Below are 13,886 nucleotides of genomic sequence, written 5' to 3'. Positions count from 1 at the left end.
AGCGTTCGACTCTCCATAATACGTGAATGGAAGTAAAGATTTATCTATTTAAAGTTTTAGTCTTTAAGTTCTTTTTTTCTGTTTATTCAAGGTTTAGGTCTCATACATAGTAATCATTTATCTTCCGAGATATATACTAAAAAACCCAATATCTTACAAAATAATACACCATAACAATATGCATTAGACCGAAAGTCAAGCCTGAAAATGAAACCAAACATCAACATCATGGTTGATAACAAGTTATTTAGGAGCATGGTGTTGTCACACAATTTAGATTTTTGGTAGGAAAATTGTTAAAAGTCAAAATTCATAGATATTCTAAGCTTTATAGAAAAATCCAAAGCAATGTGAAGGAGTACAAGTAGAATTTTGAAATAAATAGAGTCCATACAACAAGTGAAATACCGAAAATAGCCTCCAGCCTCCCGGAAACCCTAAGAGCTACCCTGTGGCCTATGTACTGCAGTCCTACGAAAACCCATGCAGGCCTTTTTTGTTTTCTTGTTTTTGGCTCACTCCGGCCATAATGAGAGCTGGAGATATTGAATTCATGAGTGGAACTCTGTTGTTGTGTATATGTCCTGTCAAAATAATACCTACGGTTTTTATTCAGTAATCACCGGCGGCGGCTGACATTGATGACTGCAACTGAAGCAGGTGGTGATAGCAGTCCGCCGCCGTCGGCCGCTGTTCCGGATTTTGGTCCAAACACCTGTTCTGCAACTCTCTCAGCGCCTTGGGCAAACCCACCAACCCGCATGTTTTCAGCATCTGCCCGACACCCCATACGTCCACCTTTACCCCATGCATTCCCCTACCTTTCATCTCCGGTGCTTGTCTGTCTCCTCCTCCTCCTCCTCCCACCGTCGTCGCCGCTGCCACCCCTACTTCCTGCTGTGGTGGGTATATCTGTGGCGCACTTGCCGCCTCGTCAAACCCGATGACAAACCACTCGTTTTCTCTGTCGCTTCTCTGCATCACTTTGTCCCAACCCAAGTCTCTGTGCATGAAGGATAGATCATGTAGCGCCACTAACGCTTTTGTTACGTGTTTCAGAGCCTCCACCAACTGCTCGAAATTCGAAAGCTTTAACTTGCATCCTCTCGGCTTGAAACTCAGGCTCAAATCTCTTTCCGATGACTGAAAAATGTATTCTGAATGTGGAATCCGATGATCCAGAAAATCGTATATCTCTTTAACGGTCACCCATTTTCTCTTGCTTGAGAAGACCCTAGTCATATAATTTGGTGTTAATTCGATAACGGTGCCATTACCTAAATCGATTCTTTCGAAGTCACTGTAAGGAAAAGCTTTGCTGATCTGCTGAAAGTTAGCACAACGATCAGCCAACAGTGACAACAAGCCGGCGATCCTCCAACAGGGAACGAAGGCCTTGATTCGATCTCCAGGTGTCGATAAGTCAACTGTGTGGAGATCCGTTCTGATGAGCCTATCATGTGTTCGACTTAATGCGCAAAAGGTGACGATATAGCCAACAGTATAATAACCTAAAATATAAGGAAGATCCAAATAACTCCACAACATCTTCTGCACCATTAAAGAAGACGGATCAAGATTATTATCTTCTCTTAGTTTATCAGTTTCTTCTCCTCTCCACAAACAAAAATTCCTCACAAATCCGGTTACATTAGGCCATTGATCTTGAATGCCATCATTTGACGACGGGGGATAAGGTGGTTTTCGAATGCACACCATTTCAAGATTGCTAAATTTTGATACAACACGATTGATGCAATCATCCCAAAGGCCGATGAATGATTCTCTTGTGGAAGTAGTGAGAGTAGGGTTTGATCGGGCAATTGGGCTTAAAATTTCAAATGTGATGGATCGACAGTCCAAGGGTTCAGAAGAGGTGGTAAAGAAAAGTTCTTTTCCTTGTGGCAGGTCTCGGTACAAGTCTTTTCGGAGAGGGAAACGTAACTCCTCCGATGGTGGTTCTTGCAAGTACCATGGTAGGTCAATCAGGCTTGGTAGTGTTGGTGGCTGAACACGAAGACAACCCAAATAGTAATCCGTCGGATCTTGAAACTCCCATGGTGGTATAGCTGCATCAACATACATACAGACACGGTACATTTATAACTGCATGCAATTCTTTAATAATTGTAACAATGTTGTTCCCATCTACCATTGCCTTAATGATATCTTGATGTTAAAGATCATTAATGGAAGAATTAAAGGTCACCACGATAACAGAAATCAAGAGACATTCAGATAAATTATTGGCTTACATCTAATAGAGGGTTCTGAAGGAGGTTGAGTTCTCTCAGTAATCAAACCTGGGGATGAAAGGAAAAAAAAAAAGAGTTGCATTCAAAGCGTAATTTGTCCGACTTTTAAGTGGGTTGGAAATGGAAGTTCTGACTAAAATCGTAAATGATAGAATAGTTGAACAGTATTGTTTGCATACCGGTACCAGAAGGATGAGGAGCTGAAAAGGATGACTTTCTTCTGCCAAATACTTTGACTTGTTGCCCAGGAACAAATCTATCAACAGAAAAACCTTTAAGAGGGGAATTACCATCTTCAAAGGATTCCAAGGTACAAGCTACCATTGAATCATCCAAGAAAGTGAGTTCATCTGCGTTTAAAAAGCTTGTGCCTTGAACCTTGACTCTACCTCTATGATGCTCACCATCTTCAGCCCATAAGCTCACAAGTTCCTCCCATACCATTCTTACTTTACCAATTCTTCTTAGTTCCTTTGATGTTGATGTGGATGAAGTTTCATATTGACCCACCCCTCCTACATCCACCGGAGAACCCTCTATCCCTAATAAACTCCCTCTAACACCATGAAGATACCCTTCAGTACCCGCCATTATTAGATGTCTACCAGCCCTCCCTACAACAAACATACAATTCATTACAATGTTCGTTACAACACATAAAATATAATGTTACATTTTAGATGGATAACGATTTAGCATTGAATTGATGTACCAGAGGAGGAGAAAGGGAGATCATCGTCTCTGAAAGGCGGAGGAGGGAATGATTTGGCGTCGAGGACAGCTAACCGGGTTTCTTGATCACCACTACCACCACTGCCGGACGTCAAAAGAAACGGGGAGGTTCCTCTACAAATGCTGTTCTGGGGAGTTCTCATTCGAGAACCCATAAACTGTGCCAACTCTTCAAACACTTCTTCATCAAAAGAAGCAGGCAGCCGATGTAACTTTCTTTCATAAGGTGAGAGCCTAAAATAACTCTTCCCAATTTGCTCTCTCTCTCCACCTCTTTCCCACTCGTAAACCTTTCTGAATTCACCCAACATGTTATCCCATTTTGTCCCTGCTGTTTTAGCATCCCTATTCACCCCATTTCTTTGCAAAAACTCTGCAACTTCTCTATCTTTCTCGGCTCTCGTTTTTCCTCTTCCCTGTAGTTGAGAAGGCGGGGCTGGGGGAATCAAGTTGGCTTCCATGGTTATTGGGTTTTCCGATGCATGATCCGACCCAGACGACCCACCACCACCTTGGTATTGGATCCTCCAAGCTCTAGCTAGCCACAGCATTTCGTTGGGCTTCCAAACTGGGCTCACGTATTTGCCTTTTCTTAACTGGTGTTGGGTATATTGCTGCTCTCCTTCTGGCTTGCTTGTCTCTTGGCCGGAGACAGATGGGCGAGGTGAGTGCGAAGGGGAGGAGGCGGTGTCCGACGAAGAAGCTGCGGCTACGGCGCCATGAGTAGGTGGTTGATTGGAGGATGGAGAGGGGGTTTTCTCGGAGCCAACAACATTGATGGAGATCTGTTTTTGCGATGGAGATGGTAAGAGCTTCCATTGACCGGTAGCACTAGTATATCTAGGTCTCTTTGGATTGAGTGGCTCAGTCGAGATATAGAGCTGGGAAGGAGGTTGTGGCGGTGGTGGAGTGAGGAAAGTAGGAGCACCAGGGACGACCACCGGCGGTTCTTCTAGGGATTCTTGAGGTGGGTTGTCTTTAGGAGAAGGTGTGGAATGTTGTTTCTTGGGGGGCTTGTCTCCTTTGTTGTCACTCATCTTATTGAACTAATGGGAGCACCAAAGACGCATCACTTAAGCCAAAATGATAACAACTCGTTAGTTGGTGTTTGTTAGAAGATAGAGAAGGGTCGAAAACGAAAGCAAACAAGATCGAAGAAGTAGTGCTCAACAACATTACTGTTGAACCAGCTGACCAGCTTAGTTCAAATCTCTACTTGTTAAAAAAAAAAAAAAACCTAATGGGCTTGTTGTTTTCTGGGGATTTGAGATGGGTTTTTTAATCTCATATATATATTTAGGGTATCTTGAAAAGGTGAAGTTTGAAGAAAGAGAGGAAAGAAAAGGGAGATGTTGGTGGGGGTGTGTGTGTTTTTGTGTGTGTGTTTTTGTGTTTTTAACATTGAAAGCAAAAGGTAGGCCTCTCCCTCTCTCCCTCAATGGAGATAGAGATAGAGAAACAAAAAAGTCGAGAGAGATGAGATTGTGGAACCTGCTGTGATTAAGACCTCTCATTTTAAGACTTCACACGATATTAACAACTTTATTAGCAGAAAAGAGAAAGAGAAAAAGGAGTGAAAGTAATCATTGTTTGCATTCAGAAACGCGGCTACCTCCAACACATATTTTACCATTTTTTATTTTTATTTTTATTTTTATTTTTATTATTGTCATTACAGTAACAATCGATCAAAATCTTTATTTTCATTCAGCCATTTCTTTCTTTATTTGACACACACACACACACATACACATATATATATATATATATATCCTTCACATGCATTCTTGATGATGTTTGCTATATATTCAATTTCTTGGTAAAAAGGATTTGTAAGTATAGCTATACATATACTTTTTCATCATGTGATTCAGCTTTGGATCCAATTAAGTCTTAAATCTTTTTCCGGTGACCTTGTTTCTTGGATCAGTTCCTTAGCTATCTAGTTAGCTAGCTAGCTACCTACGGTAGCAATATATATAGCTAGCTTAATGGAAATATTGTCTTCTTTATATATAATAATATATACACAAAAATTGTGTGAAGTGTGTGTGTGTGTGTGTTTTTGTTTTTGGAGAGCATGCAGAATGGGGATGATGGGGACTGGTCGATCAATGGCTTCTGCTCAGTAAACTCATAACTCTCTCGCACCTCCCTTTCTTCCAAACATTCACTTTTCTTTTTCATAAATGCATCTCATGCTCAACCTTAATAAACCCTTCCATTCCATGATCATCAACCCATGCAATATACATATACATATACATATACATATACATATACATATACATATACATATACATATACATATACATATACATATACATATACATATACATATACATANACATATACATATACATATACATATACATATACATATACATATACATATACATATACATATACATATACATATACATATACATATAAACCAACCCTTCTTCCATCCACCTGCATCTAACTTATGTTCTATGTAAATAATGGATCAAAATCAAGTAAAATCTTGGGAATTTTGGGAAGAACATATGAAATTTAAGTAAAATTAATATTACGGTTTGCGACATGCACATATAAGCTTTTCTATATTGTGCTATTTATCGTTGATGTCTTCCATTACTTTATGGAAAAGGTCGTCAAAATCTCATTATGGAAGTAGACGAGTCATTAATTGTTGTACGATTACATACTTAATTATTGTGTCGTTCATGTTCCCAGAATTTGTATCTTACCGTCCAAAATGAACAAGTGTGATAGATATATAATATATAATTGATTTAGGATCATTATGGGATGTAAATTAACTATTTTATATCCATTATGATCTTACTAAAACGCTAGTAAAGCATCAATACCGCAGCAATCTATCTTCGTGAAGAGAGCGTATCTGATCAAATCGTTTTTTGTTCATATCAAATTTCTCTTATGCTTATCGAACGGACTTTGGCGTTTTGACCAAGCATGCATTGATCATCTTTTTTACAGTGCTTAACATTAGTGTCATCAATCCATTTATTCTATATCTACAGCGAACATTGTTGAGGTGTATCAACTTTTAGGTCAACATTAATAGTCGTACCGCCAACTTTTGGGTCGACATTAATGATCGTACCGCGAACGAAGAAACATCCCTTATTGAAATTTATACAAGTAAATTCTTGGATTGAGCTAATAATTGGATTGGATATCCACTAATAAATAATTACAGGTAAACATATTCATATGTACAAAGCAAATTGGATAGAAAGCTCGAAAAAATATAACCTTAAATAAATTCCCTGAAACTCTTTTCGATTAAATCAGAGTTTTGTGAATTTAAAACAAACATTTAATGTTAATATATGTGAAACAAAATTTATAAGGTCTTAAATAAACCATATAAATTCGAATAAAATCACGGTCGAAACAGAATGAAAGAGAATAATAATGTTACAACTGGTTTGTATAACAATCTTTTGTAATAATAAGGGTGTTTGTATAACAATCTTTTCTACAAAAGTACTTATCAACTTATTATAAGTCAGAAGGATTTAACTTCTTCAAAAACTCCTTATTACCGGTTTGGCACCGGTATAAGTTGTTTATCCAAACACTCAAAAGTTCTTATTATCGGTATCACACCGGAATAAGTCAATAAATTATTTTTATAAACAATCCCAAACACCCCCTAAGATGGTTATTATTCTAGCGATTTAAAATAAAAAATTAACGTACAAATACATGCTCCCGTTTTGAAATTCATGATTTTAAATATCAATCCAACTTTAAAATATGTTTACCGAAATTCCGTCATATTTCTAAAACCATTCATGTTTTACGTTATTTTTTATTTAAAATATTAGGATAATGGCAATTACTAGACTTTAAAAAATAAAAAATCATTTATTTATAAAATTGTATTACTTCGGGGAAGTCAAGGATGGAGTATCTTAATAACCCGGTAACAGAGAAATCAAGGTTCGATAGTCTTATCCGGCCTTGTTTTTTGAAAGATCTATCTCGTATCTGGTACTGCATGGAGTAAGTGGGGGTAACGGCTCTTATCTGGTATGTAAGCACTAAGATGCTTGTTATCAGTCTATTTTGATGACCAAAAATGTTACATAATAAGGTAAGTGATGGTAATGTTTTTATCCTTAAACGTTTATCGGATAATTATTCGATAAACGACCTTTTACCCTTAGAATCAAATGCTACAATCACTTTAATGAACAAGCTAATTTTCACATTACATTTGGTGTAATAAATAGTGACAAATTGTATCAACTTCTATTAGGAGTCCATTATGCAATTTTTAATTGTAACACCCAAATCCTAAAACAAAAATCTAAGCCAATAACTTCGAACTCAATTTAAAATTATTATTGACGTTATTGGTAGCTTATAACTTTGAGTATATAATAAGTAGTCGCCAATCTATTTTTTTTTATCCATGTGGTACAAGTTGGTACATTAATAAACTTTAGAGTTAAATGCAATTTTGGTCCCTATGGTTTACATAAATTAATGAGTAAGGTCCCTGCCATGAACTTTTAATGAGGGACATCCCTATAGTTTCATTTTTACAATTTCCGATGCGGTCCCTCCTAATTTTTAACAAGGGACGCCCTTATGTCGTTAGTGAGGGGTAATTCGGTCCATTAACATTTTCGCATCCTCTACTTTTATTTGGTCCATTCATCTACTTTTATTTCTATACAAGTTTGGCCCCTCCCTCTACTTTCATTTTATAACGGATTTTGTCCTCTCTTTGATCCATAAAAACTTGGTGAGCCAAACATATATCGTCTTAATATAATGCACAAAATAGCTAAATGAATCTACATCAATTGGGTATTTAATCAAAGCATAAAATAAGCAATCCATATAATAAATAAAAGTAGGTTATTCGTTCACAAAAAATTAATATTTGCAACTTGGAATTGCAAGCAAGACAATCACATTTAAATGTAAGATCAATCTAATTTTTAGTATTTTAATTAGTATGTTTAAATGAAAAGGTAAAAAAAAAAGTCGAAAATTTGTGAACAATTATTAACGGTCATATGTATTTGATCCAATAAATATAATTAAGTTTTTGGAATTAAAGAATATAGTGGTTTTTAAAATTAAAGTAGATTAGACCATCTCCAACCGAAAGTGCTAAATAATACTATTATTAAATTTTAGCACTCAAATTTTCATTATTTATCATAATAACATTCAACTGGTTTGTAACACCCGGAATTTTGGACGTTTATGTTGCAATTGCGTATCATCTAATATTTTGATATTAAATTGAGTTAATTATCAAGTCATATAGCGGGAAATAGGGTGGATTTTATGCTAAGTTCTAAGAAATATGCAATTGGGAGTTAAAATAGTGGATAATGTGGGTTAGCATGCGGGTTTAGCCGCATGAAAACCCGCAATATAGTCTGTTTACCGATGGATTCAGGTAAGGGCGACTTTTCATGTGAGTTTAGTTGTATGAAAACCCACGTTCATGGTGCATGTCGGTTTTTTAACCGGTTTTTCTAGGGTTTTCTCATTTCTCTCCCACCACTTCCCCTCATCTTTCTCTCTTGGCGATTTTGGTTCTTTGGGGGTATATTCTTGGAAGGTGTTTGAAGCAAATGTAAAATTATCTGAAAGATTGAAGATTTATGTTGTTTGATTTCAAGATTTTGAAGAGTTAAGTTTTTGGGTGTTTTGAGATTTATATTGGATTTTGTTGTTGCATTTAATATTGTGGTTGATTTTCATGCATCTCTAGACTTGAATTGAGATTTGGAATAAGTTCTTAAAGGAGTTTTTCTTGCTTGTTGGATCTCAAGCCTTCATTTTGGAAGCTAAAGATTTGGGTTGGAATCTAGGTTTAACTTAACCTAGCAAGGAAAGTTTCAAGGTCTTTTGTGAAAATTATGTACATGTAAGGAAAATGTCTATTTTGAGCTTTCAAATGTGTTCCTTGTGATTTTATTAAACGTTGGCGATTATTTGGTATGTTTACATGCGTGGTACATTTGGTTTCATAAAAACCTTGAAAATGTGTATATTTTGCGTTTTGAGACATTTGGAGAAAAAACTAGAATGTGATGTTTGAAGGTTGGTTGAAATAAATCGGAGTTTTGGGATATATTCCCATTTTGGTAAATGAAGTTGAAAAAATGTGAAGTAAATATGTAATATATTTATTGACTTTCATGGAGTAGTCAAGTAAGTTGGAGGTTCTGTTAGTTGAAATTGGTTCAAATGTGTTTTGGGACTTTGTTCCACAAAAATGGTTTAATGGTGATGTTTGAACGGGTTTTGCATACATTGTGTGTTAATCATTCAAATTGGAGTCATGTAAGTTGAAGTTGTAATGGATCCATAGGCCTATGATTCGATTACATTTGACATGTGTGGAGTATTGGGGTTATTTGATCGTACTGATCATTGTTGGTAAATGTGTGCTAAATAGTATGATATTTATGTTGTCAAGAGGTTTATACACATGGTGTTATGTATATGATAGGTGAATACCTGTAGAGTTATTTAGCATATTCAAGTTGTACATTATGAGTTATGTATATTTGTTGATACTAACCCAATTGATTGGATGATAGAGGGCAAACGAAGTGAGATTCTGTCAATAAGAAACTCTATAGAGTAGGCACTAAGATTATTGAGTCTTGAGATGCTACTCGGAGGGGTAAGCACTAAGGACATAAGCCTTGAGGTGAAACTTGGATAAGTAGACACTAAGGTTAATTAAATCTTTAGGGCCTGCTTGATAACATTGATCACTGGCTTACTTTGTGTTTTGCCATAGTCGATGGAAACAGGTTTCCCTCCATCACCGAAAGGTGTTGTTTTGGGCATTAAGCTTACCTATATTTTCGATGTTGTTTTGGTTATGGAATGTTATCCATGAGTCGCCGTTTTAGATATCGAGTCTTATCCATATTTTACTATTTTGGATAATGTGGTTTTATCCATGTTTCGGTATATGAATAGTTGAAGTTGTGGGTCTTGAGAAGATGTTGCTTTTACGATAAATACAATTCATTTGGAAAATTGTGATTTTAATAACACTTTCAGTCTTGCTACTTTATTTATTTGAGATGAAAACTGTTTAAACTCACTATGTTTTAGGTCTAACACTTTTTCTTGTTGACGTGTGCATCATGTCTTGATGAGACCGGTACTTGAGATGAGTTGAGTGATTGCAGAGGCACGAGAAAGACTTAGTCATTTGACACATCTTCTGTACCTTGGAGCTAAGAACTCGTATGTAGGTTTTTGTATCAATTATTCTTAACCTACATCTTGTGTAAGATTATGTTTCGAAAGTTGTCCCCTTATATATGAAGTAGAAGTATTCAATATTTTCCTTTGGGGAGAAAATTAATCTAATTATGATGTTTATCAAAAGTTTTAAATACTCGGGGGTTTTTTTTTCATAATTGGAGTGTTACACGGTTAGTTTAAATTATAACCTTTTTATACATTTAACATATATTTGTTAATTTTATCATCTATACTACCTTATTAAGCATCTTTACTCAAAGTCTTAAAGTCTTAAAATTTTAAATGTACAAAATACCCTTACCTATACAACTTTATCCTTTACCTTTACTTTTTCAACCCTGCTTCCCTCCCCAAGACGCCGGCTCCCCTCCCAATACGACGATTGGGGCATTTCTCTCCCTCCCAAGATGACGATTCAGGCATATTAAAGCGAGGTTCCAGACAAGTCGTCCCTCTCAATCTTCCATCGTTCCTCCAATGTTCAATCGTGCTTCCATCGTTCAATCCATCTCCATCTCCAGGTAATTATCCATCTCCATTGTTCAAAATTTTCACATACCCATTAGGGTTTTTGAGTGGTAGGAATGCTTGCATTGACCTCATGGTTTAAGGGTTTCACATTAGCTTACTTCTAGGGAACTTACCCAAAAGCAAAAAAAATTACTTTTTGGTATGTTTGTGTTTAGAATCGATTTTGGTTTGTTTGCATTCTATCGATTGTTTTTTGGAATCGATTTCGGTTTGTTTGTGTTTAGAATTGATTTGGTTTGTTTGTGTTAGAATCAGTTTTTTGGTTTGTTTGCTTTCTATAAATTGCTACTGAAATCAATTTACAATCTGTTTATCTAGGTCAAGATGACACCATATTTAATTGATTTTCCTAGCAATATCTTATGGAGACATAAAAAACATCAGCTTCTCTTTTATCTCAATTTGGTGGCTCTAATTCTCGTTTGGAGACTCTTCCACTGCCTTGGGTTTCAATCGTTTTGATGTGTGGATGTTGCTTTTGGTTACAACCAATATCATTTTTCCCAATTTTTGCAATTTGTTTCTTTGTGCGGCCAAACACTGGTGTTATACAACCTTGGGACACATGTACCATAAGAGGTGCTATCTGAACTTTTCAGTGAAAGGGAACAAATTGACATCACCATACACCTTATATTATTCAACTCACTGAGTTAGAACTATAATTAATCAATCATACACACAAAGGGGTATTGTGCACCTATCCCATATAAGTGTATACCAGAATACATTGGCATTGCAAGAAGTGATACATAGTAGCATATTAGCATTATACAATGGCATAATGAGATCATACACAATATTATCATGGATGTTTGGGAACTCTTACATCACTATCTGTGTTTAGCCATTTCCTGGGAACTCTTGCACCAAAATTTTCACAACATGCTATGAGAATCTATCCCCTAGATCCTATTATCCTACAATTTAATATCATTTAAAGGTGGAGTTTTGTTGAGTTATGTTTATAATTCAATATTATCATGGATGATGCCAATGTTGAACATGAACAAAATCTAACTTTGCCTGAATATGATGGATTGGGAGACGTTTTTATTTGTGTTTTTGTTTTCTGGTTTTTATGGATCTATTGGTTTTATGCGTGGCAAGCTTTGTTATGTTGACAAAGCAAATGTCCATGGTTCTGCTCCTGATATTGCTGGGCAGGTATTAATTAATTAATGTTTGAAATTATAAATGGGTTTCTTTAATTAATGATTTAAATTGATTGTTTAGGATAAAGCAAACCCCTTGGCAACCATACTAAGTGCTGCAACGCTTTTGAAATATGCTCTGAGTGAAGTGAAGGCAGCTGAGAGGATCGAATTGGCTGTGCTGGGTACTTTAAATGAGGTATTTCGTATGGGCGAAATTTACTCAGCTGGGAATGTATGTACCTTTTTCCTCTACACTAAATGTATGTACCTTCTTCCTCAACACTAACCAATGCAACTAGGAGCTTCAACTTGACTTGATATAAATCAAATGAGAGTTTAAAATCTTTTGAAAAAAGAAGTTAAGTTTATAGGTTGGATGGAGTGATGGAACAACTTGTTTCTGAAATGCAAGGAAACATTATCTATAAATTGAAAAGCATCATTATTCACATCAAAAGACCCACAAATGTATAAAATATCAATTTCCTGCTGTGATATTACAACTAAAATGAGGAATCCAAGTTAATTCTTGATTTTGTAATGCATAAATTGGTTGGATGCAAGGAGATGGGTGAACAACGGGGCTGTGGAAGGCGACAATCATAAGGAATAAGTTGTACATATGGAACCCAAGACATATTTTAGTGGTTTATGAAATGTTTCCATATGCATGTGTATATTTGACAGTCATAGGGAATAAGTGTTTGATTAAATCATGTCACTAATTTTGTGTTGGGTGTTGTATCAAATTAAATCATGTCACTTCACTAATGATGAATTAAGTCTCATTATTTTTGTAAAATTAGGTCTTGTTTGATTTTGTAATTGTTAGTCATGTTGAATAAAAATTCACTTTAGGATTAGGAATGACCCAAAAAAAACTTATTTAAAATACCGTATCTTCAATGCTTGTAACTTATTTTGGATATATTGTCTTAAAAAGGATTGTTGATAAGATTTATTGTTCAACAGATGATGGTCACTTCGAATCTTATTTTTTACACATATAATTACAATTATAAAGGAGTATCGACGTAAAAGATTTGTTTTTAACAGATGATTGCATAAGCTACTAATACTAGCATTTCACATGGATGGTTATTTTTATTTAACGTAGGTACAAATGTTGTAGGCGTATGACATTTTGAAAGAATTTGATATTTCAAAATTGAATAAATCTTAACAAACTTTTACATCTTGCCGCATTGCGTTGGAAGTTGAATGTATATCTTGATAGAACCTTTTACATCTTTTCAAAATTTCACATCTCGTCGCATTGCGCGGGTATACAACTAGTATAACTATAACCCTTTTTAGCGTATATTAACTAGTTTCACTAAATTAGTACATTTATATTTTATATCTTATTTAACTATAACATATTTTTTGTATATTAATTAGTACTAGAAGAGTACTCGTGCAATGCAGCGAGACACATCTTGATTTTAATGTTCTATTTTATTATTTGTCTCTGTCGATGTTATGATACAATTTTATATGTTTTTAAGAAATCAATAATGATTTTATTTTTGAATAAAATATAAATTTGAAGATATCATAAAAATTTTAAAAAATATATATCAATGTTAATATCAAATCAACTATTTAAAAGTTTTTATTTTTTTATGTAATTTATTTTTTATTATAATTTAATTTAAGTTTAATAACGAAATAATTTATTTTTGGTTTAATAATATATCATTTTATAATGATAATAATTAAGTATCATGTTAGAACTCAATGATTATACTAATTATATTACAAATTTTTTATATTTAAAATGAGAATTTTATCCTGTATTTGATTATGTTTATCTGCAGTTAGTTACACGAATTCAGATATGGAGCTTTTATAAGTTGTACTTACGCACAATCTACTTGCAAGCTTGAGTTTTAAGTAATATGCATTAATAAACAGTATTTTACGCATAAAAAGT

General features: G+C 35.0%; 1 protein-coding gene across 1 annotated transcript; it reads right to left on the bottom strand.

Moving 5' to 3' along the window:
• Window positions 1–612: 612 nt before the first annotated feature.
• Window positions 613–4,024, bottom strand: LOC112529060. The gene is made up of 4 exons (XM_025140135.1): window positions 3,475–4,024; window positions 2,968–3,408; window positions 2,435–2,869; window positions 613–2,069 (listed from the first exon to the last, which is right to left on the bottom strand). Exons 1-4 carry the CDS (start codon window positions 4,022–4,024, stop codon window positions 613–615), a joined length of 2,883 nt encoding a protein of 960 aa, XP_024995903.1.
• Between the last annotated feature and the right edge of the window lie 9,862 nt (window positions 4,025–13,886).

This window comes from Cynara cardunculus (genome assembly GCF_001531365.2).
Source record: "Cynara cardunculus var. scolymus isolate 2C chromosome LG 16, CcrdV1, whole genome shotgun sequence".
Lineage (NCBI taxonomy): Eukaryota > Viridiplantae > Streptophyta > Magnoliopsida > Asterales > Asteraceae > Cynara > Cynara cardunculus.
The sequence above is the reverse complement of the archived record's forward strand: the minus strand, read 5'-3'. Positions and strand labels throughout refer to the sequence as shown.